At 43.6% G+C, this 27,592-nt stretch overlaps 1 protein-coding gene across 2 annotated transcripts; it reads left to right on the plus strand.

Moving 5' to 3' along the window:
* The first annotated feature begins 1,013 nt into the window (after positions 1 to 1,013).
* ZC3H12B (zinc finger CCCH-type containing 12B) lies at positions 1,014 to 25,900 on the plus strand. Of its 2 annotated transcripts, none has more exons than XM_072981376.2 (6): positions 1,014 to 1,308; positions 16,466 to 17,226; positions 18,847 to 18,986; positions 20,456 to 20,690; positions 21,297 to 21,403; positions 22,117 to 25,900. In XM_072981376.2, the coding sequence occupies exons 2-6, from the start codon at positions 16,625 to 16,627 to the stop codon at positions 23,535 to 23,537; spliced, it is 2,505 nt and encodes an 834-aa protein (XP_072837477.2). In that variant the 5' UTR covers positions 1,014 to 1,308; positions 16,466 to 16,624; the 3' UTR covers positions 23,538 to 25,900. The 2 variants fall into 2 exon arrangements, with proteins under 2 accessions (XP_072837477.2, XP_020639988.3); XM_020784329.3 differs by lacking the exon at positions 1,014 to 1,308 and adding an exon at positions 7,079 to 11,565.
* Positions 25,901 to 27,592: the final 1,692 nt, after the last annotated feature.

Consider the following 27,592-nt stretch of genomic DNA (forward strand, 5'->3'; position numbering starts at 1 on the left):
TCTTTTGCACATACCTGTTGCCCACTCGGAGAGAAGGCTGGACTTGGGAGAGATCCAGGTTTTGTCGTTTCAACGGAGCCTTTAACCTTCAGCTCGTCCACCGCCTTTCTTTTTTGCTCCCTGACGGCCTGTCCTATCTTACAGCGCTGTTGTTGTGGGGAAGAAATGAGGAAAGAGACCCAGAAATGACATTTTAGGAGACTTATTGCAGGAAAGCTAGGCTATTGATATAATACATTGATAAATACTGTATAACAAATTATTATCATGATATAGATAGATGTGTGTGTATATCTATATAACTATATGCATATATAAAACCATGAATATTATCATGCAATATCGTGTATATGTATGTACATGCATATATGTGTATGTTTGTATATATATCTACATGTGTATATATATCTACATGTGTATATATATCTACATGTGTATATATTTATTATGTTTCTATCTATCTATCTATCTATCTATCTATCTATCTATCTATCTATCTATCTATCTATCTGTATATGCATATGTATATACACACACAAACATACATGTATATACATATTCATGATCATTTATTATATTTATTTATCAATTAATTATCTTAATAGCCTAGCTTTCCTCCAATAAGCTATATGTACATATATTTATACATAATAGTTTATTATATTCACTATGTTTTTAAGATTCTCTAGTGGCCCCATAAAAGGATTTTATTGAACCCCCCCCCCCAGCCGAGCAAAGGGCGCCTCGTTTTCAGGCCTCCGGGACTGCAACTCCCATCACCCCCAGGCAGGCGACGCTGGCAAAGGCTGCTGGGAGTCGTAGTCCCCCAAGCCGCCATCTTCCTCCCCGCCGGGCCTTCCCTCCAGCGAGGTAAGAGGGGATGCGAAGTTCCGCCGGCCTTTCCCCGGCGCATGCGCATCGGGGCCTCCTCCTCTGGGTGGCCGAGGACGCCTCCTCCTCCTCCTCCCCCCTCGGCAGCGTCGCTCGGCGCAGGCGGGGCCGTGGCGCGGTTGCTAGGCGACGGCGCCCGAGCGGCCTTGCGGACCAGGAGCAGCCTCTGCAGGAGCCGGGAAGAGGCCGGCCGGTCGGTCAGCCAGGCGGCAGGCGACGACGACGGCGGCGGTCCGGGGTCCAGGCCGGCCCTGCCTCCCACCCCCTCATGCAGTGGGCGCCGTTGGGCGGGAGGGGCCGCGACGGGGCCCCCCAAGAAGAGACGCCGCCGCCGCCGCCGCCGCTGCCGCTGCTGCCGCCCCCAGACTCGGAGCGGCCCGAGGAGAAGGAGGAGGAAGAGGAGGAGGAGGAGACCCGGTGAGGAGCAGGCCCCTCCGGGCCCAGCCCAGGCCTCTTTCCCCTCGGGGTGTGTGTGTGTGTGGGGGGGGGCGTCCCTCATCGGCCAGCTTGGCCCCAACACGGGAGGGGGACGACGACGACGACGTGGCGGCTCCCTCGGTCCGGCCTTAGGAGAGCCTCCCCCTGCAGGGGTAGTATACCTTCCTGCCACGTGCTCCCGAGGCCTGAAGGATTCCGGGGGGGGGGAGGAGGAGGAGGAGGAGGAGGAAGGGAAAAGCCATCTGGGTCGCCAGGGGAGGGCGGCTGTGTTTTACTCAGGTGGGGGCTGTGGCTGCTTCTGCTTCGTAATTTATCAGGGAAGGGGATCTGGTTTTCTGCACGGGGAATATTGCTGGCTTTGGGTTTCCTTTTTTGGCATGGTTATAAATAAATAATTTTTTTTTCTGGGCAGAGAATAATGTGGCTGCTTGTAGCTAGGATACTTGTTTTAGTGCTCTCTCTCTCTCTCTCTCTCTCAATACTTGTTTTATCTATATTTATTTATTTAACTTATATGCCGCCCACTCTACCCAAAGGTCTCTGGGCGGCTTACAACAATTAAAATTCAATTAAAATACAATAAAAGATAAAATGATTAAAATACAATTAAAGTTGCCATCAGGACCTACAGTTGATGTTATTTCAATGAAAAGCTTTCTGGAACAGGAAGGTTTTGACCTGGTCCCGAAATGTCATCAGTGTAGATACTTGTTATAGAAAGATAGATCGATGGATAGGATACTTGTCATATTTATATGTAGATATAGATAGACGGGTATCTATATAGATTGCTATATCTCTATCTATCTATAAACATATATAAAATATTTAGGACTGAAGTTGTTGGGAATATAGATATCTATATCTGTCTAGATAAAACAACTAGGACTGGAGTCAGTGATGTGCAGTTTTACAGGTGACTACAATAGCCAGCAGCCTTAGGTGACATTGAGGGATGATGGGAATTGTAGACCATCCCTATGTGAACGACCACACGTTGTCTTTCTGTCCTGTAGAACCATGTTTCTAGGGAAGTTTGTAATGAAAAGCAAAAAGCTCATTAGCAATCATGGGGTAAGAGACTCAGTGCAACTAGATGTGGCTGATAAAGTTAAAAAGGGCTTTAAGAGACTGCAAAGTGAGGTTTTGATAGTACCTGCTCTTTGTAATGGCCTGGTGGAGCCTTGAAGTTTAGGGGCGGTTTTCTTCCTGTATACAAGATGCTTGCTGGGGCTTTGGACGTTGCCGTATGTACATGTAACTTTCCAGATATGGTGAATTATGCAGGTTATTTGGGAGGGAGTTCGTCCTATCAAAGGTTCTTGACCTGGGTAATTCAGTGAGAGTTACATGCTTAGTATACTTCGAATGCCAGCTGCTTCTGTGGCTTTAAAACAAGTGTTAAAATGGATAGAATAAATGGAGGAATGTGGAAGTATTATATGTATAAATATATGTATTTTTTTTTAAAAAGTAGGTCATCTCCCAGGACAGCTCTTCCAAAAAGCCTTAAAACATGTATGAATATTCAAATTATACATTTCAGAAGCAGTCAACAGCAGCGTCCAGAGTTCCTAAGATATTGGAAGCAGAATTAAAACCAGGACAATAACAACTGAAAAGTCAACAAGCCAGCCACGTAATCAGTTAGATAATCTAAGTTAAGACCCTTCTGGAAAATAGTCACTTTGAAGACCAGAAATAGATAGGGCCCTATTATTGATCTTTTACAGGTGATAAGGGGGCCACTGCTGAGAATGCCCTGTCTTTATGGCTTACCTGACGATTTTTCCTTTCCTATATCTTTCTTTGATTTCTATCTTAGTCTAGGTGCAATGTTTTTAGAATTATATTGTTCTTTATTGTAAGCCGCCTAGAGTGGGCTAATATATCCAGATAGGCGGGATAGAAATAAAATAAATAAATAAATAAATACCAGGGTCACAATTTCAGTGGTGGCCCAGTGTGTAAAGCCTTTGATGCAGAATACAGTCTCAGTTGGTTTCATATACGTGCTAGTAGTCTTCAGGTAACCCATGGAACGTAAAGTGTTACGAAGCTCGTCATTCTTCCTATCAATTCCCTTGTGCTTAGCCTTTTTAAAGGATGCAGCCCATTGAATTAAGAGTAAGCTTTCCAGCCCTGCTTAAAGACCTTTTTTAGATGTTGAGCGAACAAAGGCAAGGAACGTTTGCTTAGCAATTTTTACCGCAATGTGAATCAGCTATGTATTTGCGTGTTCAATCCTCTTTGCCATTTTATTGCCCAAATCATGTCTAGATTGGAGAAACACCTCTCCTACCCCTCATGGTCTGTGGTGGATGTTGGGTTTGGAGGCTTTAAGAGTGGCAGGAGTGTGAATGCTGGACAGTGAAGAAAGGTGACAGGAAAAAAATAGGAATTTGCTTGAAATGTGATGTCAGAAGAGAGCTTTATAGATAATACAAACTGCCAAAAAGACAAAAAAAAAGTAGGTTCTAGAGCAGTGGTTCCCAACCTTGGGTCCCCAGGGGTTCTGGGACTACAACTCCCAGAAGCCTTCCCCACTAGCTGTGCTGGCCAGGATTTCTGGGAGTTGCAGTTCAAGAACATCTGGGGACTGAAGGTTGAGAACCACTGGATGAGAGCAAATCAAGCCTGAGCTCTGAATAGATGCCAGGATTTCTTAATGGAGAGTCATCAAAAGACAACATTCACTGGAAAAGACTCAGTATTGCTGGAAGAGAGGAAGGCAGTAAGTAAAGAGTGAAGCCCAACGTGAAAAGGATCAGTTCAGTAAAGAAAACGACAGCCTTCAGTTTGCAAGGGTTGAGCAGGGCTGTTAAATATATGACCTTTTGGCGGTTGTTAATTCATAGGATTGCCTTAAGTTGCAAGTGACCTAATGGCATATACAATGCAACATTTTGTCATGCCTACTGCTATGTTCTTTATGTGTCTGTATTACCTTTTAGCTGGCTGGATAGCTTGGTGAGTTTGTTATCGGGCTGTGGAGCCAGAGGCTGGGAGTTTGATTCCTCACTTGGGTCTCCAGGGAGAAGAGTCAGCCTGTGTATCCCTGAGCACAGTCCCAGGGCATCCCCAGAAGAAGGGAAGAGTAAACCACTTCTGAGTATTCTGTACCTGGAAAACCTTGAAATGAGTTGCCATAAGTCAGAATTGACTTGACAGCACACAATTATTATTTTATTATTACTACCTTTTAATGCCAACGCTAGTATTGATTCTTCCTGTTGGCAGTAATGGTCAAGTATTACATGTTTTTATATTATTTGTCTTTATAAATGCCTGTTTCCCATTACTCTGTTTAACTTTGCCAACTTATAGCTTTCCCACTTGGCAATTTGAAACGTATCTGATATAACTTTGAGGAGGCAAGCAATTCCATTGAGGTCTCTTTCTTTCTCATACATTGGTTTAAAAGGTGTTCCGTGACCACCTCAGAAGAGCCAGCCATCAATTTCTCTTGCAACCTGCATGAAACCCATCTCTTTTATACAGGCTTTTGTTGCTGAAAAATATCCGTAACACTGTATAATATTGTAACTTTTCTTCGCAACACCACCTCTGTATGCCAGGCTCTAGTGGAAATTTTTTAGTGGTTGAAATCTATTGGTTTCTGTATAAATGCATTGTGATTATAATCAAGTTAGGATTTAGTTTAGGAAGAATAATGTGTAATCAGCAGCCTTTATTGACTGGAATCCTCTTGGCGTAACTCTTGCGAAGCCTGATGATGTTATTATCTGGAAATGGGAATGTTTAACTTAAATTAATTGAAAGGCAGGGCTCCCTTTTGCCTTTTTCTTAAAGAGCTTAAACTGTTGTAACCTTATATGGCATGTGCTTCTACACAGAGACACCCCTTTTGCAGCCTCAGGATAGAGGGGAACCTTTAATCAAAAAATCCCTGCTGAGTCATCCCGGGAAATCCCAACTGCAAACAACGGTGGTCTGGTAGCCATTTTTTGAACCATTTACCACGAGGCCAAATGTCTAGTCAGCGGAGTATGATGATATGGTGACTAGTTTTTTTTTGTTGTGCTTTTTTTAAAAAAAAAACAACTATTTCTGGATCAGTTTCTGTAAAAGTGATACAGTCGACCATGAACTGAATTTTTAAAAATTAAAATGTCAGCGTGGTAGTCCTCTAAAATTACCAGCAAAATAATGAAATGCTAACCAGCGTTCAGTTTCTTGTTCTGTACTTCATCAACTCATCTTTAGTCTCAGAGTGCTTAATTTCCAGCTAGCTGATCGTTGCGGCCTTCCATTATTGAATAATTCCGTCCTCATCAGCTGACTAAATTGACTCTGTAATTTATAGCCTGCATGTGCCAGTAGTTTTCCATCCTCAGACTACGGACTTAATCATGTTTAGGGTCTGAGTTGGTGAACTGTTGAGTGGAAATGCTCTTTCATGTGTTGATGAAGAGTGTCTCTAGATTGTACAGTTAAAACACTCCGATGGCATTTTATCTGCGTAGGCTTCATTATATGGACTCCTGGGATTTGTAGTACGGTGAGGAACTTGGGCTTCCTCACCATAGTCTGCAGATGGCGTGTGCACTAGAATTCTACCAGAGAATTTTAAATCCTTCCCTAAATCAGAAATCCAAGGAGGAAGTGGGGATTAAGGAGGAAAGAGAGAGAGAAATTGAGCCATGGCAGTTAACGTTGCACCAGCTCTGTAATATAGATACACTCCAAGTTGCATCAAGTTTATTAAACAGTGTGCTGTACATTATTGTGCCACAGAATGTGTCTAGCAAGAACCACCTTTGAGGTTAGTGTAGACCAGTGGTCCCCAACCTTGGGCCTCCAGATGTTCTTGGACTTCAACTCCCAGAAGCCTTCACACCACCTCTGCTGGCCAGGATTTCTGGGAGTTGAAGTCCAAGAACATCTGGAAGCCCAAGGTTGGAGACCACTGGTGTAGACCTACACAGCAATGCAGCCTTGGGCACTGGATCCTAAACTTGGGGTCCCAGTTCTTGCAGTGCATCTTCTAGGAACCCTGCCTAGCCCACACAGCTAGTGGTTAAGGCTTCTGGGAGTTGTAGTCCAAAGAACACTCATTGCTCCAGGTTTGGATACTACTGGTTTTGGCGCTTTGTATTGGTATACCTAATATTTGATACAGTTTCTAAAGAAGTGGCTGTGTTTGTATCTCTCAGCATGTTGGTAAAAATAACATGGGGAGGAAGAAATAGAGAAAAGGCAAAACATTGTAGCATTTTAAAGACTCCGAGAGTTATTGCAATTTGAACTTTTATGGATCAGAATTGGCACATTTCAGACACAAGGACTGGGAACCGTTGTCAAGGTGGCCCTGTTAGACTATATATTAATCCTTTTCAGATTGTTCTGAGCCACAAGCTTGGAATTTGTTGTGCCATGTCACACATTCTTTGGAATAATGCAAGAACGGTTTGGTTGAACGGACTCTAAATGCCTCACTGAGTAAACAGAGCCTCCCATTCTAGTAGAGGAAAGGCACGGCTGCCTCCTGTAATGTCCACTCTCAATGTACAGACTTAAGAATTCAACCAGAGATTGTTCTGCAGAATGTTGACGTGTCCTGTTGGAATGAAGGGGAGCTGTGGAGGAACATGAGATGGTCCGTTTATTTCACGGAACAGGGCTTGTGCTAGAAAACTTGCTGTTGCTTTGATTTCCCTTGCTAGCCTTCGTTTTGTTAGGCTTTTCTTCTGCATTTAAGTAAAATCTTCCTAGTGAAGTTTGCAGAGTGAGAAAAGGAGAGATGAATGCAACAGGTGAAGGTGTCTTGTATCGACTGCTAAGATTTAGCATCTTCTATTCTAAGCCATCCATTCCCTTTTCTGTTAACACAGAAATAGCAAGCAAGGTTCAGATACTAGGTAGATGGTGTGACTAACAGGGCACAATCTGTCTCTTTTTCTTTCAGAATGTGTCTGGTTAATTTATAAAGCAATATTTTTTCTGATTTTGACAGCCATGCCAATTCAAATACTGTCCTTTCCTAAGATTTAGGCCCGATGTTTGTGCTTCATGTGTGATGGAGGAAGATCTTTGGATATCTGAGCACTTGTTTTCTGTGCCAGATCTGCTTGGGCATTTAGATGTTAGTGTCTCTTTAGTAAAGCTTTTTTTGTACTACAATATTTCTTTTCAGTGTTGTCTTGTTTGTTTCTCCCCCGGTACTTTGCATCTGCAGAATGTAAATGTTTGGTGCTTGAAATGACTTTATCAAAAGGAGATTTATTAATGTCAAACTTGAGGGACTCGGAGTCAGCATTCCTCGTGATAGTCCAGTTTATAAATTTTGAAAGGATGTCATGGGAAAATTAACCCTTGGAATTAATCACTACCCTGGGCCAAAAGTAGGAATTCTTTTCAGTATGAGATGCAGATTTTAACCCTTGTATCTACCGTGCACTCGTATTAGTGATAAATGCCTTCATTGATCCACCAATTAGTGTGTTAATTGTTCTTCCAAATATGTCCCTATCCACTTGTCCAAACCCTGGAGATGCTGTTATTTTTGTCTTCGGGGGGGGGGGGGGGACGTATTTTACTTGCATTTTCCTCTAATTTGAATGAATGAGGAAGTGTAGCTTTCGGTTTTCCCAGGGAGCTAAAACGGGTTCCTAGTGATGCTGCTTCCTGGAAGAATTGGGTATTCTTTTCCTTCTCTATTTTCCTATCCTCCAGTCCTGTATGGATTCCAACAGCATTCGGTAGACTTTGACACCAAGCTTAATGGGAGCCATTAGGAGTTTTTCCGTACCTAAGAGCTAAATGGCTTATGTTTCTTGTTCGTACTGCAGTCACTGTTGTTACACTGACTCGTTGTTTTGAGGAACATCTTGACATGATAGTTCCACTCCTGCTTGTCAAAGAGGTTTAGGAATTTTGGGGATTTCTGTTTGACTCTGTGGTTTCTGAGCTGTGGAGTCCTGCCAGGCTCAAGCTCAACCACCATGCTGTTGAATATCTGTAGGGTGCAGATTGTGACGTGCTCTGGAGATTTGGAGTCTGGTGCCCTTGATATATCGCCGGCTGTCTCTTTGTCTGAGTTGGATTCTGTACTTGCTTACGGACTTGGACGTGGCCCAGTAAACCGAAGCGCAGTTTTGAAGAAGAGGGAGGCCTTGTAGAATGGTGCTTCCCAGGGGTGCTGGCAATACATAAAACCTGTTCATGGTGGATTTCAGTTCCCATGAAGGAGCAAGTATGCAGTGTGGGCATGTTCCTGCACTCAACAGTGTTGTAGAAACCCAAAGGGCAGTTTCTTTGGCACTCCATGTTCTGGTGATTGTCTCGGCTGTATTACTGTAATGTCCTGTGCCCTTGAAAGCACTTGGAAATTTCGACTCGTAGCGCTTCAGTAACACAAGAATCTGGTCACGATCTTCCACCACTGGGAACACTGGAGTAAAATTCCTTGCCTCTAAGCTAAAGGACTTCTGATTACATTTTGGTGGCGGTGGTGGTTGGTTTTTTTGGGAACAGAATTCGGCTACGTGGAACTTGCCTGTGGAAAACTCCTATTGATTTCTCTGGACTTTGAATGTTCAAGGGCAGCTGTAAAGTCTTTGGCATATATATCATGTCCTTATATGTACAGTACTGAGTGATTCCCTCAAATGTCCTCTGGGGGATTCTGGATATATTTTTTCCCCTTTATTTGTATAAAACACCACTGTACACCGTGATTTAGCTGTCCTTATGCCTTCATGCTTCTAAAGCCAGAATGGAAAACATGCAATTGAAAAATTACTATTTTTCCATCATCTTATAATCTTGTAGAATGTAATTACTGGGAAAGCGCTTTCTCTTTATTTTATTGTACAGAAAAGTGTATTGATACTTGAAACACAGCACTATGTGAACAGAATTCAAGCACTTCTCAAATACATGTTCCTTCTGAATTGCATTATCAACTCCGCCAGTCAGTCGTGACTCTCCTGAAAAGCGGTGTTTAGGTAAGGATGCCCGGTTGCTAAGCAATGGGCATCAGAGGCTTAAACACTTAAAGCTGTAGTGCAGAGTTTTCCCTTCTGAGTGATGAAATATTTTCATGTCACAACTTAGAAGGTTGTAGTACTGTTTCCCCCCTTTCCTTCATTGGGATTCAAAATATGTTTTGTACAAGAGAGTCTGTATTATTGTACAAAGGTTTAAAGCTTTGAAATGGTTTATAGTTTGACTCTTTTTTTTAGCACTGTCACATACAATGAAAGACAGTATTATCTACAGCAGGGGAATAATCATATCTATTTACAGTAATGATTTAGGTGATGTTCATGTATCTTTTAAACCATGATCTGTTTGCAAATTAAGTTTTATCAACTTACTGCATTTAGGTCAGTGTACTAATGACTAATCTCAATTAAAAGTAGATTTATAAGCAGAAATCCAATAGTAAGTCACAATTAGAGTAGACTCATTGCAGTGGAACTTACATAGATGTTAGCTCAACAAATTCCCACAGATTCAGTAGGCCTACTCTAATTGCAACTTACTACTGGCTATCACCTGTTGAATCAATTGCTGGATGATAATTCAGCACTTAGATATCTAATGCAGTATAGTGGATAAAGTGACCAGCTAGGACTCAGGAGACCTGGATTCGAATTCCTGCTCAGCTATGGAAACTCACTGGTAAAGCCATTCCTTAAATATCTCACTAACCTTGGAATGCCTCTTGAGATCATTATGTCAGTTCCAACTTGATGGCACATATCAAACAAATTCAGAACTTAAATAAACCATGTAAAATATTTTTACCACACCTTTCTCCTCGAAAGGACCCAAGGCAGCTAGTAAATATCACTGAGCCAGTGAGTCTATTCTCATTGCAGGATTCTGGCCATTGTTTGATGTCTCCATTTTAATTGTCATTGTTATATATATACTGTATATAGTTTATATAAGCAGTACCAGACTTCATGGTATCCCATGAAGGAAGCAGGTAACCTAGCAAATAATACAGAAGTTGGTTATTTCTGAATTCCTATTATTAGCTGCAGAAGAGGGGTGAAAGCTTAGCAGTAAAGAACTTTGACCTTGGGCGTCCTTCTTCTGTCCTGCCAACAAAGATGGTTAGTCCAACAAGCTTGAACACCAGAAAATGTCCTTTGTGAAACCTAAAAACACAGTGGATTCTTGTTCAAAAGATACAAATGTACGATGGACAGAAGGAGAAAGATGGGAACAATCTGCATTTTTCAAACTTGAGAGACGTGACTGCTGGGTGTTTCTCCCGGGGTTGGAGCTTCTCGGTTTGATTCAAAAGGTTTGATGAATTGCCTTGTACTGTAATGGTTTTGGCGAAAGTGCTGTGATAGCCCAGAGGCTGCAAAAGATGCTCTTAAAACCACATGAACTTTACAGCATGCTTGTATGGCCCAGGACCTTGAAGTGTGGGCAAATAATGAACTATCCTTCAAAGAGAGCATATCCTGTTCATTTTTTGATGCCCATAGTTGGAGCACGCCCTGCACAATGGCCATCAGGAGGGTGTCATGGGGTGCCAAGACCAGCAGAGGGCCCACCAACACAATAGCACGTTCATACATAGTCATGTTCTTCGTGTGGTGCAAGGAAACCCCCATGAGGTCAAGGAAATTCTTTGCAGTGGAAACTGGGGACAGACTGGACCCCAAGTGGATGTAATGGTCACTCTGTTTCTCATACTCAGAGATAGGCAGCATTGTTCGGATACTTCAGTGGGTCCTAAACGTGTCATTCTAGGTGTGTGTGTGTGTGGGCAGGGGGCACACAGGCAAAAGTGTGGAAGTTCATTGGAACAGTTGGAATCCAGACTGGCAGGGCTCTAAACACAGTCCCCCGTCCGTTTCTCAAAATGTAGTAATGGCACAGGAATGCTTTTCATTAAAACAAGACATAATTACGCCTCGTAAACATTAATGTAGAGGCAGTCATGCTTCTTGTCACATGACTCGGCCTCCCCCTCCCCTCCCCATCCCCGTTTAATGGGGAAAGTGACACAGCTGAATTTTCTTATTAGCTTCTCAACCTAAGTTGACACTTAAAAAAAAGAAGCAGCCGCAGAAACTCCAGTGAGTCATGGAAGTGGGTGTGTTTCTGCAGAGAGCAGCTTTCGTAATGCATCCATAGAAAACCCCTGTACGCAGACAGACGCAGCCCTGGCGGCACAGTGCTAGGCGTGTAAGTCTTCAGCGTGGATGACAGCGGAGCTGGTGTCGTTATTAAAGGCCCTCGGAAGTGAGTATGGCTGGGTGCTTGGAGGTAGATCTTAATCTGCTTTTAAAGTCTGCGAGTCACACTTGTGGACAGTTTCAAATGGACAAAGTGTGGGGAGCAAAGTAGTTAACCCTCCACCTGCCAAAGCCTGAACCTTTAAATTCCTCCCAGTTGTTTGTATTCTTGATAGCATTGCATTTTGCATGCTTTAGCTTTTTCTGTGAGAATAAAATTATGTTGCGGAAACAATTTGGAGATACGCGGGGACGGGTGGTGTGTCCTCTCTAGGTTGCTTCGCTGTAGAAGAGCAGTTCCAGACTTAGTTATGCCTTCGCTTTAAGTATAGAAAAGAGATGGTCCTGTATTTTTTAGCCTTCATCTTCATAGCAAGGGGCACAAGAGAATATTAGAGGCAGAGAACTTTGTATAGTTACTGACAAACAAGGTGTTCAGCAGTGCAAATAATACTTGATCAAACTGTTACCTTGGGACTTCACTAGCAATTACAGTAGTGTATGCAGAGTTTGTGAGTTCAGTTCCCCACTTTGCTTCTTGCGAGAAGAGCCATCCTGTGTAGCCTTCAGAAAGCTGCACAGTCCCCAGAAATGCCCCCAGAAGAAGGGAATGGGAAACCACTTCTGAGTGAGTGCAAAACCCTGACAAGGGTTGCAATAAATCAGAATTGACTTGACAGCACATCATCATCATTAGAACAGACAAAATAATTTCTGATTTAAAGATTCTTCATAAGTCTGTCTGGAAATTTTCGCCATTACTTACAATTGCATTTCTGTTTTGTCTTCTCTGCTTTGCTTTGTATGTCCTGGTGTCTCCTTTTGTGCAAGTTTTAAAGTTGTTCTTAATAACGTTTGAGCAGCTGTAACTATGCCTCCTAACTGCACAGACTGATAATTTGAGATAGTGCAGAAAGTACAAGTGGGGAAGCCTACAGGTACCTCTGAGGTCATAATCCTTCCAACCCAGATTAATTTTTTGACAGAAACAGTGAGTTCCTACTTTAGTGGCATTTGGGTATCACTGACTTTCTGTCGATTTCAGACATTGTTTCTGATTTTTTTTCCCTGTTCTGAAGGGAAGTTTTTTTAAACTGCCAACCTGAGGTCCTTAAAATGAAAATTACTGTCCCTGGGGGCCTTCTGGAGCAGAAGTAGGTCTCCCCCCCACTCTAATTTCTTTTCCTTTGGGGGGAAGAAGTTGGGGTCCCCTTGGAGACCACAGAAGTGCCCCAGGGGAAAACCAAATGCTGCCAGTGGGCCACAGGGCGGCCACCATGTTTTCTGTTACGTTCCATATATTGCCATAAACCTGTATGAGCTCCACAAACAGTCATATGTGTAGTAAGCAGTAACTGAAATCTGGTATTATGTCAGAACTTGAATAGGCCCATTGAATCAGTGGAACTTGCATAGGTGTTGATGCACCAAATCCCTACTGATTCAATGGGCCTGCTGTAGTTGCCACTTACACTAGATTTCAGCCAGTGTAGAATTTCATCTACATCTGTTTTTGGTGAATTTGCAAAGTTCAGGGTACTTAATGTGATTTGTGACGAATGAAAACTATTCTTAAGTGTTGTTTGCCTATCCAAAGAAATGTTCAATTTTTGGGTAAAATGCCTGTGTAAAGAGAAAGAAAAGTGCAAAATTGTAGGGCAAAGGTTTCCTGATTCCCAAGGGGTGTAGCGGTCCTTTCTGACAGACTGTTTGCAAAGTACCCTCCGTTGCCTTATTACTGTCCAGTGATTTCACAGTGGTGTCCTAGGAAGGTAGACTGCTCTTTCCATGGAGGTTTTAACTTAAAACCGAGTGACTTGAATTATAATTGATTTGATTATTGTCATAGATGGGTGTCCCAGCCCTGCTAGTCGTGCATGTGATAGATTCCCATTTAGCTCTTTCCCAGCCTATATTGGGAGCTTCTTTAGAGGAGAGACTCTTAAGTAGTGAAACTGATGGAGACAGTGAAGTTAAGATGACATCTCCCTCAGTCCTGTTGTTCTTGGGGTCTTCTGTCTGTCTCTCAAGGTGTCACTTGAATAGTCAGTCTATGTAATGAATGCCCACAGGTGGCTGATGATACGTCTGCTGATCCTTCCAACGGCCACACCGTCATCGGTGGCAGGAGGAAGTAAGTCTGCCTGGTGTAATTCTCCATCTGTAGATGTCGTAATGAAAACAAGCCCCATACACATAAATGTGTTTCCTAGACTTAGAATTCCCCCTCTTCATTTGCATAGTTCGCCTGGATTGCTAAAGGAGGGATCGGCTTACTCAGCTGCTTCCTTTCCAATTTCTGTATCAGAAAGCAAGGGCCATAATGTGTTTTAAAGTTGAAATGAGCAAAGCATTCCAGATGGCAAAACACCGTTCTGTAATTTCTTGGAGTTTCCCAATTGCTTTGTTTATTTCTTAAGTTCAATTTTCCTTGGCCACGTGTCAGAAAGGGGGGGAAAAAAGGATTATTAGCGGTACTTCTTTGCCAGTCTCTTCCCCCACCCCCACCTTTGCTGGGAAATTGGTTGGTTGGACATAACATGCATGCAGTCACCAGAATTCAGAACTTCTATCTACTTGGGTCAATCTCTATGAAAATTGATAGTCCAATGTCTCCCTTCCCCCTTACCACTTATGTTGCTAGTCTATCATACGTTTGCCTTATTGGTCCCTATGAACCTCTGTAGGGTCTAGAGGTAATTGATAGCTGCAAGGATTCATACTGAACCCCCAGAAGAGGATAGGAGACAGAAATGCTGGGGAGGAGTGTGTGTTGGGGCTCATCATCATCATAATTGCATGCCATGAAGTCAATTCTGAGTTATGGTGACCCTTTCCAGGGTGTTTTTTTTTTTAGGTATAGGGCACTCAGAAATGGTTTCCCCTTCCCTTCTTCTGGGGGTGCTTCTGGGATTGTGCCGCTGGTCCAAGGCCACCCAGGTTGGCTGTTCCCCTGGGAGACAAAGTGGGAAATCCAACTTCCACAGCCAGAGACTTAAGCACTGAGCTATCGAGCCAGCTGTGTTGGGCCCATGGATGAACACAATTCTGTTATATCTGTAGAATATTATTTAAACAGTTAAAATGATAGAACTGTATCTAGATGGAAATGTGGCTGGATTGTGGGGTAGAAGGAAGCACAAATGAAGGTCTTGTGATGGTCAATGATCCATCCTCCTAAAGATTCCTTTACCAGGTGCAGTGGAGGAAGAGTGACAGCCCATCCGGTGGGAGTGAGGATTTGGAAGGAAAGGGCTGACACCTTAAGTATAAGCTTGGATTTAGACCAAGTTAGGTTGGCTAGACAGCTGGGCTAAAAAAAAATAATAAAAAAGGAGCCAGCCTGCTGGACCCAATAAAGAAGTGAGCCAGGGAGGGCTTGGATGTTAAAGAAGCCAGTTGGGACGGAGATGCAAGTGTGCAGGCAGATAGGGCTTGGCCGGTAGGTGCCTGGTGAGATTTTAATTGAGGAAGCGAGCAGAGCTACCATTGCGTTTTGAACAAGCTGAGGAAAAGTCCCGGAAGGGGCTAAAGGTGCTTTTGAAAATGTTAATAAAAGTAAATAGCTTTTCTAGAAGAAACTTCTTGTTTTTGGTAAGTAATTCTGCTCTTGAAGTCCTGTGTGGAAGTTTATGCTGCCACAACGAATTGGCAGATGTGTTATAAGATGCATACCGTGTCTTTATTAGAGCAACCACCAAGCTTTATCCCTTATTGAGATTTTTAAAAATAAACAGCAGTTTTAGTTCTATATTCCTGCTAGGGCGCATTTTATACCCGGATCAGTGGATAATTGATTTAACAGAACTCCTGTTAATATTAAATGTCATCCTGTTAGTCTAAGGGTTATGCCAGCAGTGACATAAAATATCGTATTTTTGCTCCATAAGATGCACCTCTCCATAAGACGCACCAAATTTTTAGTAGAAGAAAACAGGAAAATAATAATCTGTTTTCTTCTCCTAAAAATTTGGTGAGCCTTATGGAGAGGTCCGTCTTATGGAACACACCCTAGGACTCTTTGGAGGCTCACCCTGTCCCCCCCCCGTGGGGCCAGTGGGGGTGAAATCACCAGCTTCACTCCATAAGACACACAGATCCCCCCCCCACTTTTTTTTTGGGGGGAGTGCATCTTATAGAGCAAAAAATACAGTAAATTTATTTAGCCCCTTAAAACAGTAGGGAGTACAAAAAAGTTTTGATCATCCTTAGACACTGGCATATGCCCACCTCTCACCTTCAGCAAGATGTCTCAGACCTCAAAGGTACACTGACTAAAAACCTTCCCTGACCTAGCACTTTCCATGGGTATTGTACTTCAGCTCCCTCATTCTCGGCTAGCACAGTCATTGGCTCACCTGGCTGGGATTTACGGAGTTTGTAGTTGAACACATCCAGAAGGCACCACATTGGAGAAGGCGACATTAAAGTTGAGTTCCTTCCAAGGCGAATCACTGAGAAGAGCCATCGGCACCTATGAGCCGACTGTGTGACTCCCAGGTGTTTTGGCAGGTAGTCAGAGCTGCACGATATGACCGTGTAGACTCATAACATAGTTTTTTCAGCATGTGGGTGAGGGGGTTCAAGCACATCTCTTTCCTTTCTCCACATTGGGGACATGGTTTCTAATTCATAACTGATGTTGTGACAGGCAGCTATCTGACAATGCATTGACTTCAGTAGTGAATTACGTATGTGGGCGGTGCAAGTGTAATTGCTGTTACTGTCTCTGATGCAGTCACTGGGAGAATGGGGGCAATGGAACTAAATTTGCTGTGAAGAAAACCGTAACAGAACAGTAAAATCGAATAAAAATGTGTTTCGTAAGCACGTTCATTGTTTTGCATTAGTTAATAAAAGCTAATGCCGTGTGTCATATGTTCCTTCTCTCTCTCCCCCCTCCCCAGCTCTTCCTTGTTCCAAGGAACGTACGATCAGCCCTCTGTGTACCAGCTCTCAAATGCAGCTTCTCAAGTCACTGGCGTGACTTCGTAGCGGAGCACCGACTCGGGATGGTCTCAGCACCGAGGAAACTTGGGGAGTAACCTGGCCTGAAGGTAACCGTGATGACGGCCTGGTCTATGGTGGAAAGGTTGACCATGGAGAAGAGGCGCTCCCAGGAAGACAGAACGGCCGGGCAGGATGGCGGGCCTTGCAGCGCGGAGTCGGACGAATGGACGAGTTCGGAGAGCGAGCCTGAACAGCCTTGCGCCAGGAACAGCTGCAGTGCCGTGCTGCGGCCGGGGAAGGAGATGCCGCACAAGCCCCATCGTCAGCTCTGCCGCTCTCCGTGCTTGGATCGACCGAGTTTCTCCCAGAGCAGCCTCCTTCAGGATCTAAAACTGGAAGACGATAAAACAAACACGAACAAAGAATACCAAGCTAAAATTGATTTTGCTTTAAAACTGGGATACGCAGGAGATCAGATCCAAGCTGTGTTGAACAAGCTGGGGCCCGACGCTCTCATTAATGACATTTTGGCAGAGCTTGTGAGACTTGGAAACAAGGCTGAGAACGAAGGGCAAGCCAGTACCAGGAGTACCCCCGGCACGTCTGGTACCGGTACAAAGGAGACGGCCAGTCCCGAGCTGTCTCTGGAAGAAGAAGTGGTGGACAGCTCGGACAACTTGAGACCCATCGTCATTGATGGAAGCAACGTGGCAATGAGGTGGCTTGGCACTAGTAGAATGTATTTAAAGAATGCATCCATTGTGCTCCATTTGTTTCTTTAATTTTATTTTGTTGTGCTTGTCAGAATCCTGTTGCATAACTGCTTGCCCTGGAGTGTCGTCAGTGGCCTCAATTGATTGCCACTAGTTAAGGAGTCCCTGCTTCATGTTGGGACATGTGCTACTCATGCATAATGAAAGGAAGTCACATGCACCCCGAAATGGAAACAGGGGTTCTTTAATTAGCAATCTGCCACTGCCCGTGACCTCACTTTTGCTGCATCAGCGGAGCAGCGCAATAGGATTCTAGCTATTTACACCACACGTCTCTTTTATTTAAAATACTGTCATAAAACATGGGTCTATTCAATAAATAAACTCTCACAATTGAAATACAGATCAGCATGACAATAGATATGAATCAGCAAGAGTAAACAGATCAATATTTTCAGACACTGAAACTTAGAAAGTCTGTGAATGATGAATTTAAGTTCTGTTCATTAATGTATGTAATATCTCAGATTTGAGGGTATTCATACATAGCTATTAGGATTGTAATCTATTCGTACTTTGAAGTAAGTCTGATGGGGTCTTATCTGTGAGTAGATAAGCTTAAGACTAAGTTTCTTGCAGTATGCTACTGTGGAAAATCTGACTTTAATGTTCAAAGACCTACATTTACCTGGTAAGAATAGCATTTACTTAAGTAACTTTTCAAAGCTTTGTTCATATTCTATAATGGCTCTATATATACATTTGTGAATCAGCAGTGTTTCAGGAAGGTCCTCTTAAAACTGACTGAAATTATTGTTTTGTTCCTAAAAAATATTATGAAATGTATAAGTGGTCTTCCGGATCTTTTTCGTATTATTTGCTAAACTATAGCCATCAGTCTTACTCTGTTTTAATTTCACATTTCATCCAATCAGTCGTCTATAAAAGTCAGGATGATTTCTAGAGTCCTCTACAGACTATGGAAATCATGACACAGACAGACTGTGCTCTTGCTGCTTAGCTTCCCAATCATCTGTAAGATAATTGGAATAAGAAACAGGGAGCATCATAACAAGGCAGGATCCTGAAGGATTCTGGGCTTGTTGTGGACAAGCAAACATGCCATGTACGGTATCCAGTCCTTTTTGCCTGCCGTGGCTGCAACTTAGTAAACTCTAAAGCTTCCCTCTGTATGTTATTTAGTGATGTGTCAGATCTTGTCAGAACAGGCGTTCAGCTGGTATCTTCTTCAGCAAGCCGGAGAGGTGCCTTCAGAACAAACTCAGGTGCTGAAACAAGCCAGAACACTGGCTCCTGCTGGGTTCTGCCATCAGGTTGAACAAACTAGGGGCAAAAGATTTGTGGTCCGTGTAGCTGCTCTAGTGGCGGTTAAGAGTACAAACACATTGCTCATCACCAGTAAGACAGCATCCCCATTGACAGGTTTGTGACCGCCAGGTAGGCTCTGTGGCTGAGCAGGAATCTAACGTTTACCTTCCTCATCACGTCTACCTCTCTGATGGCTGCCATCTAGCAGCTTGTCTGTTTTTAGGTATTTTAGAAAGCAAGTAAAATCACAATGCTTAACATCAAGGGTAGCTGAATCACTTCACTCTGTTTTTCAGCCATGGGAATAAAGAAGGATTTTCTTGTCGAGGCATTCAGTTGGCCGTTGACTGGTTTCTGGAGAAAGGTCACAAAGATATTACAGTTTTTGTGCCTGCATGGAGGAAAGAGCAGTCACGACCAGATGCACCCATTACAGGTAGGCACTCAAATGAGGACTTTTTTTTTCTTGGTGGAACAGTTGCTGCTGCCGAGATGAAGAAGTGCCACAATGGTGGATATTAGTGGCATTTTTTAAAGCAGTGGTTCCCTGCCTTGGGTCCCCAGATGTTCTTGGACTGCAACTCCCAGAAGCTTTCCCCACTGGCTGTGGTGGCCAGGATTTCTGGGAGTTGTAGTCCCAGAATATCTGGGTTACTCAAGGTTGGGAACCACTGCTCTACGCAAATAAGAATGTTGGAAGCTCAAGGTTGTTGCTCCCAAGGAGTACCTCCACATGAACAAGAACATTTGCTCTTCGAAGTTGGCATTTTCCCCATGGAGGAAGGGTTTCGGGGCCCTTTCTTTAAGTGTTGAATACAACCTGAATAGAGCTTTGATTTGATGATAATTCTGCATGAGAGAGATTATTCTCTCTTTCTCTGGCTCTCTCAGGTGTGCAGACATCTACAAGAAACACCTCTCTTCCTCTTAGCCAGTATTGGGACCTGTTCTAAGTCACTGAACGTGTCTTGCCTCTTGAAATTTGTGTATTCCATACTCCAGAATTTTAAAAATCCTATTACCCCACAGCTTTTGAACCATGGTTAAAGATGGGACACATATTGAAACATAGGCATATTATCATACCTTGCAGACTCCCGGGAAGAGGTCTCTAAATTACTATGTTTTGTATGCCAACTTTACACTGTTGGGAAATGCCAAAAAGCAGCTCTGTTTTCCTGTCATGTGGCTGTAGCATATTCTGAGGATCAAGATTTACTAGCTTGGAAGAATCTTAGCGTGTTCGTGAGTCCAGAACATGCTTGTGGCATTCCTCTCCACAAAAAATGGAATTCACTGTTGTTGACTGGGGAAAACAAGCCAGTCTCCGTGTAGTAAACTTGTTAATACTGGTGTGATCCAGAGAAGGGCAGGTGTCCCACAGTTTCTCTGAAATTAGCATGGAGTTTAACTGCTTGTTGACGAGTCCTGCCCTGTTGATTTTAATAATTCTGTTCAAGCGTCTGCATCCTCCAACGTTTTTCCCTTTTTTCAGCAATTTAGTCCTTCACTCAGTATTGTCCTAAAGCAGTTTACATGGGCCACAACCAGTTGCCCGAGTCCCTGCTACAGTCTTTATAAGTTGTTCCAGAAGATCATGCATATTATGATAGGGGGGAAATGTAGTATTGGGAAAGTCCAAGGGAAGACAGGTCTGTACGATACGTGGTATGAAAAGCAGAAGCTCGTCCTGGTCAGAAGGGCTACAGATTATTGCCTCTTTTCTGTGGAATACCCTAACAGTACTTGAATGCAGCTGACAGCTGCATCCTCTAAGGGGGCAATATTAAAACCTGTCAGCAGGATCGCCTGCTGATATCTGCAAGCCGTGACCATCTTCAGGAAATATTTCTTGACCTCGGTGCCTTGATTTTAACAGGTGTGTCTGTTGACCTGATTTTACAGATCAAGAAATTTTGCACAAACTGGAGAAAGAAAAAATTCTGGTCTTCACCCCTTCTCGGAGAGTTCAAGGGAGGAGGGTGGTCTGTTATGACGATCGCTTCATCGTGAAATTGGCTTACGATTCTGATGGCATCATTGTGTCCAATGACAATTATCGTGACCTGCAGAACGAAAAGCCCGAGTGGAAGAAATTCATTGAGGAACGTTTGCTGATGTATTCCTTTGTGAATGACAAGTAGGTGTCCTCTCTCCGTTTACCTTACAAATGTGCAATATTTCTGTGAATCGGTGATATAGTACTTGTGCATTCAGAGTGTGTTGCCTGTGTTGTCACTAACATGTTCAGCAACCCTTTAAAGCCATGGTTCCAAAACTTGGACCTCCCCCCAGATGTTCTTGGACTATAACTCCCAGAAGCCTTCACCACTCACTGCTTGCTGGGATTTCTGGGAGCTGTAATCCAGAAACATCTGGGGACCCCAGGTTGGAAACGACTGCTCTAAAATCATGTAGATGTTTTATTCCCCTCTCATCACTCTGTTCCCCCAATTTGTAAGCATTGTTCTAAACTAGAAAAACCGCAAGCCCCTTAAACTTTCCTGATTGAGAAATGGGGCCATCAGTGCTCTGGTTGGCTTTTGCCCATTTTTTTCCAGCAGGCTTTACGGGTTTGGGGGAAGGAAAAGCAGAGAGTGCAGGACTTTTCCTGTGACACCCTGATAAGATCATCTATGTGACAAGAATAGAACCAGGGATTTCCTGACATGCTGTTGGTGTCTCTATCCTTGCATTTTACTACAAGCAGTAAACCTTCGCCTGTTTTCTCTCCCCCCCCCCCCAGGTTTATGCCTCCTGATGACCCCTTAGGGCGCCATGGCCCTAGCCTTGAAAACTTCTTAAGGAAAAAGCCTGTCATTCCGGAACACAAAAAACAGCCGTGTCCTTACGGTGAGTGTACGTACATTGCTTCACTGTTTTGAGAGAACAGCATCAGAAATCAGTGCCATTTATAAAACTCAGAAGTCATAGCAAATCGCCTGACTTTGTGATTGTTGGCAGGAAGTTATTTTAGCAGTGCTGAATGGGATAGTCAGTGGTAGCAGCTTGGCAAGAATGTGTGGGGGGCATGTTTCACTTAGGTGGGTAGAACCTGCTGCAAAGGAAAAGCTTCTGTGTCTCGTTGTCAAGCAAGACACAACATGGGGGCTTGTGACTTGCCCTTGGCATGCTCCGTTTTCTACTCAGTTAGAAGCACAGGGGGTCTCAGGAGGGGCATTCAAGTGGGAACTGTATTTGAGGGAATAAAAGATTAAACCCCTTCTCCTTCACACAGCACAGCTCCAATCTGGATCTGGTTCTTTCCTTGGCACTTGCTCTTTAAGGAACAAAAAACAGCCATGCAGTCATGTATATGTCTGTTTTTGCATCTGGTTTGGCTCTCCATCCTTTAGAGAACTGTTTATATGGTTCACATCACTGGAGAAAAAAATAGCAGGGAATGAAACTAGAGGTTATTCAGCATCCGAACATATTTTTCAACCCAGTGAGAAAGGCACTTCAGGTTAGTTAGAGGTGCACATCTTAGAGGTGCATATCTTGCTGCTCAAGATATGTTTGTTGCGAAGGTCATGCTTAGTCTGAACAGTTTCTTCCCCTCTCAGGGAAAAAGTGTACCTACGGGCACAAATGTAAATATTACCACCCAGAACGAGCCAACCAGCCCTTGAGATCCGTGGCAGACGAGCTTCGCATCAGTGCCAGATTATCTGCGGGGAAGACGATGAGTGAAGGCGCCCTGGCTAAATGCGGAACTGGGACGGGCCTTTCCAAAGGCGAGGTGGCTTCCGAAGTCAAGCGCATTGCTCCGAAACGCCAGTCCGACCCGAGCATCCGGTCCGTGGCCGTGGAGCCGGAGGACAGGCTGTCGATGGCGCGGAAGTCCGAGGCCAGCTCCGTCCCTTCCCTCGTTTCGGCGTTAAGCGTCCCAACCATCCCTGCTTCCAAAAGCCACGCTGTCGGGGCGCTGAATACTCGGTCGGCCAGCAGCCCCGTTCCGGGCTCCTCTCAGTTCACGCACCAGAAATCCTCCCTGGAGCATATGGCCAGTGTGCAGTATCCCCCCATCCTGGTCACCAACAGCCACGGCACATCCATCAGCTACACAGATCAGTATCCAAAATACGAGTCTTTGGGAGACCACGGCTATTATTCCATGCTCAGCGACTTCTCCAATTTGAGCATCAGCAGCGTGCATAATGCCGATTATTACGGGGCGGATGTGGACCAAGGCATGTACTCGAGGAATTCCAGCCCCTGTCCCGACAGTTGCCTCAGCCATACAAGCAACGATTCCTACTCTTCGTACAGCGACTTGTATCTGGGTGTAGGAGATGGAAACCCTGAAGACAATGTGAAGGCTCGGCTCCCGCCCCAAACCCGCCTCCAGCCCTTCTCTCACGGTTATCACGAGGCCTTAACGAGAATTCAGAGCTACGGCACGGAAGGGTCTAAACTTCTTCCTCGTAAGCACTCGAGTTCCCATTTAGCTCTGCACGCCCAACACCCGGTCCTTGGGGCACGGTCCAGTTGCCCGGGGGATTACCCCGGGCCCCCAAACGCTCACCCGTCGGCCACCCCGCAGCCGAGCCGGGCCCTGGTCATGACGAGGATGGACAGCATCTCTGACTCGCGGCTGTACGAGAGCAACCCCACGCGGCAGAAGAGGCCGCCCCTCTGCCGAGAGCAGCACGCCAGTTGGGACCCGTTGCCGTGCCCGACCGACACCTACGCCTACCATTCCTATCCGCTGAGCAACAACCTCATGCAGCCGTGCTACGAGCCGGTCATGGTGAGGAGCATGCCTGAGAAAATGGAGCAGCTGTGGCGCAACCCTTGGGTCGGGGTCTGTGGCGACCTCCAGGAGCCGCACATCATCCCGGAGCATCAGTATCAAACCTATAAGAATCTCTGTAACATTTTCCCCGCAAGTGTGGTCCTCTCGGTTATGGAGAAGAACCCCCACGTGACCGATGCGCAACAGCTGGCGGCCTTGATCGTTGCCAAATTAAGAACAGGACGTTAGAAAGAAGTTCTGTTCCCACATTCTGGATGCGTCCTTAATGGAAAATCCTGTGCAAGCATTCAGTGGAGGAGGTCTGCGAGAGATCATCCTTTGCTTGTAAATAGTTCCAACCGGTGGTATGCAAGTCTGTATATTATTGTAGTAATTATTTAAGATGTGTGAAGCATTCTGTAAAAGCAGACTGTATTACGAGTATTTAAAAATTTTTAAAGCAGGGATTTTTTTTAAAAAAATGGCTTTTGACAGGAAGTGCATACCTTGTGCATGGATGTACCATATGTTGAACCCAAAAGGTCACAGATTGGTAGGTCTAAAACAGGTCCTTCAAAACGGCACACAGTTGCATTTCATGAGTCAGTGTGTAGTTTTCAGTACTAATTGGCCAGTTCAACCAAGGATGCGTGCAGATGAAAATCTTCACAGGAAGAAGCTTGTAAGGAAATTAGTCTAAGCGGTAGACTTGTCTCAGAGTTGCAAAGGGTTTTTGCATGGGTCTCTAGCATGAAGAGACTCTTTAGAGATGTCCGGTATTTGGTGTATGTTTGAGGGGGGCATTTTGCACACACTCAAAGTATCCCTTTGCAGTGAAGAGCATTGCTCAAACATTAAAAGGATGGGATGGGAAACCAACATGCGCATGCCTGAAGCATAGCAAAGTATCCGGATAGTTGTAGCTAGTATCCTTGCAGGTGGAAAACAATATTGTTGCTAAGCGGCTTGCCAGTAAAGGAATTAAAATAATACTCAGATAATATTGGTGTGGCATTAAGAGTTCTAAATACTGCTGTTGGTGTTTCCAAGCTTTTGATTCTACCTAGTTCATCGCAGGCCAAACGTGGTAAGCATTCCACATCTGATTCGGCTTCCCTTTCCGTGGGGTTTCCGACCCACCAAAGGCCAAGAAATTGTACTGGTTGGATATGCAGATCTACCATTAAGGGAAAAAAAAAGACTTTAAAAAAACCCTAATTGTTGCCGAAGGCAAGCTCATTTTTGAAGGGGTGCTCCGGAATTAGATTTGACTACCAACTAAAGCGTTTGCACTTTGAAATCCATGCAAAAGGTGTGTGTTCACTTCCTGGGAAGGTCAGAGTCGTCCTTCTGTTGGGTGGCAATCTTTGCGCAATTGAGTATTTTTCTGCTCAGGGGGTGGGCAATTTTGTAGCTCAGTGTCTCCTCCGAGAGGCATTTATGGCAGTGGTGGCTTTATCATTTTCGTTTTTTTTTTTTTTAAACAAAGCTGCACTGACTGGAAGACCCTTTTTAGATCCAAATGTGTATTTCAATCTTTTGAACCACGACTAACTCGATATGTTCTCGAGCTAGGACTTTGTTGACTTCTACTGTAGTTTTTTTTCATGAAAGTCGAGAAGGCCCGGTTTCTGGCCTTTTGTTTCTTCATGAGAAGGTGTGACACTGCCTAAATGTTTCTTACTATGAAACACACGGAACGTGAGGCTGCCGTCAGGGTTGTTTCTGGTGTTTTGATAAGGGCTTGCAAGCTGCTTTCAGTTTTTTGTGTTTATTTTATTTTTTTTTAATCTCAGGAGTGGTGGGGTGGGAGACCCAAAATGACGTCCTGCATCCTTTACTTGAAATTTTGCACTGATGCTCAGGATTGCAGGCGATGCTGCTTCAGCTTTGTATCAGATGAATGCACTTGGTGTTGTTCTCCAAAGAGGTCAACATACCTTAAGTTAGCCAGCCAGCTAAGTGGCACCTGCTTGTACCCCTAGCTTATACTTACCCCTTCCCCTCCTCGTTTTCCTTCCTTCCTTCCTTTTTATCTTTTTCTTTTGTCTGCCATAAAACGAGGTGGAGGGTTTGGGCTCCCCCCGACCCAGGCAGTGGTGTTCTTACCCAGAGTTGGGACGACAGCAGTGGGAAAACGAGAAGAAACTTTGCAAGCTTGTGTTATTCTGCTTGTCGACACTCGTGCTGAGCTGAGGGGAGGATGCTGTGCCATGAAGGATGATAGGATCTGTTCATCTATCACAGCAATTCTTTGGAACCGGAAGGCATTTCAGGAAAAGCTTGCATGTGCTGTGATGGTCATTTCCAGATGTGGGAATGTTTCACAACCATGTCAAGGTTTGTTTTCCAGGCCTTCTAAAATGCCAAGTGTTATAGTCATTAGGATTAATCAGAGCTTTTTTTCCTTTCGTTTCCATTCCTTTCAATTTCCTGGAATTGCAGGCTGGCTTCCAGCATGTTGTTCCCGCCTGTTTGAGATAGTTCAGAGACGGCACATCATGTTATCCTGAGCATCAGTAGATGAATCCAGATTTTAGCACCCTGTGTTTTTGAACTTCACCTTGGAAGCACACAACTGGCCCTGGGGTTTAGCTTGTGTGTCATTATTTTTTTTAAAAAAACTAGCATTTAAATAAGAAAAATGGGGGTTTGATTAATGGATCCTCCAAATGCATAGTTTAATCTGAATTGGACCCCCTTATTTGTCAAGTCTTTGCCCTTAAAAAGTTTTTTTGTGTGATGTAGAAGCAGCCAAGAGCAACGCCTCAAATAACCAGAAACGACCTTTTGTTTGTTGATACAAATTGTATCTCTTTCTTGATTGTATAAAAAAATTGTACAAAAAGCCATGTGTAGATTAGCTTCGATATCGTATTTTCATCACTATGTTTGTGACACTGTGTGTCACAGGAGAGTAGCCCATAAAGGATTATGAATCTTTTTATTTAAAATGGGCGCGTAACAGTTTATAGAATAAAACATGCACAGCTTTCGAAATTCACTTTATTACTGTATAATGTGCACAGCATATGCGTGTGCACTCACGGGCACTACGGGCTGCATAAGTTATATTAAGTCTATTTATTAAATGAATGCATTCTTGCTATGATCTGTTTTTGTAAAATTCCAGTGTTAATAAGGCTGATATTAATATTTATACTTGGAGCTACTACTGACAGTAGAACTGCTGTAAATTCTGCTTTCGTTTGGGCCAGGGTAGTGCCTGAAGTCACATTTAGCGTTAAATTTTGTGCACTCGCAACCTTTTGCATGGAAATCACCTTTTATGTGTATCTCTCTCTAAAAATGGGTGTTCTTCCTTTATTCCTATTTTTAAGACAAACTTTTCCAGAGTTATTTCAGAAAAGCCTTTCAGCTGATCTGATGCAGAGCAGAAGTTAATGCATGATGTTTTTTTTATTGAGGTTTAAAACATTTTACTCTTGCTGTCCGTAAAAGTTATTTGTTGAGTTCTAGATATTTTTCGTAAAAGCCGTTAGGTCTCTTGAGTGCTCTCTCAGGGAGAAATACTGCTGGAGAAAGGACATAGTGTAATAGAACTGTAGCACTCTCTTTTTTTTCCTTGAGAAAGGGGACCCTCTTTTCTTCTCCACTGCCCCAAAGGGGGAGGACAGAAATCCTGCTTGCCCATCATTTTCCCTTCAGTGAAACTTTGATGTGTTTGGTTTCTTTTTCTCCCCCAAACTTTTCCAGTACCAGTGCAGAACGCAGTATGTTTCCCTGTCAACTGATAACGCAGCATTTCTTCTAACGTAGAAGGGATGGTATAAAAATAAGTCACAGACGCCTTTGTTGTAAATAGAAGACGTTGCTTTAAAATGCTCTTTTTGAGAGCACAGTATTTAATTTTTTTAAATTGTGTATCAAACCACTATAGCATAGGTATCCATAAATTAATTTTAAAAAAAATGGCCCAGTGATGTCCTTCTTATAAAATATTTATTTCAACTCTATGTAATTTATTATTGAAGAGTGCTTCATAGTGAGGTTGTTTGGCAACTGATGTGTGTCTAGAAAAACCAAAAGGGTAGTTTTGGAATGCTGGCTAGAGTGCGGTGATTTTTGTAAATAATCGTTTTATTTAATATTGTGCTTGCTTGTGCACACAAGGTTCTTCGGACTACTGTTAAGTCTTGTTCTTGTACTGTTATGCTACAGTAACTTGCTTTCCTTATTGGTAGAACCAAACATTACCGTTTGATTGTTCTTGTAAAAATTTATACAATCTCTTTGGGTTTTTTTGTTGACCCAAATATAACGTAAGTCTCAATGACAAAGAA

The sequence above is a fragment of the Pogona vitticeps genome, chromosome 11 (assembly GCF_051106095.1).
Source record: "Pogona vitticeps strain Pit_001003342236 chromosome 11, PviZW2.1, whole genome shotgun sequence".
NCBI lineage: Eukaryota > Metazoa > Chordata > Lepidosauria > Squamata > Agamidae > Pogona > Pogona vitticeps.

What these genes read in the sequence shown, in the direction of transcription:
- ZC3H12B (XM_072981376.2), top strand. Translation starts at nt 16,625, where the DNA reads ATGACGGCCTGGTCTATGGTGGAAAGGTTGACCATGGAGAAGAGGCGC. An exon ending in GGAAGCAACGTGGCAATGAG is followed by an intron (nt 17,227 to 18,846) that starts GTGGCTTGGCAC and finishes TCTGTTTTTCAG; the next exon opens with CCATGGGAATAAAGAAGGAT. An exon ending in TATTCCTTTGTGAATGACAA is followed by an intron (nt 20,691 to 21,296) that starts GTAGGTGTCCTC and finishes CCCCCCCCCCAG; the next exon opens with GTTTATGCCTCCTGATGACC.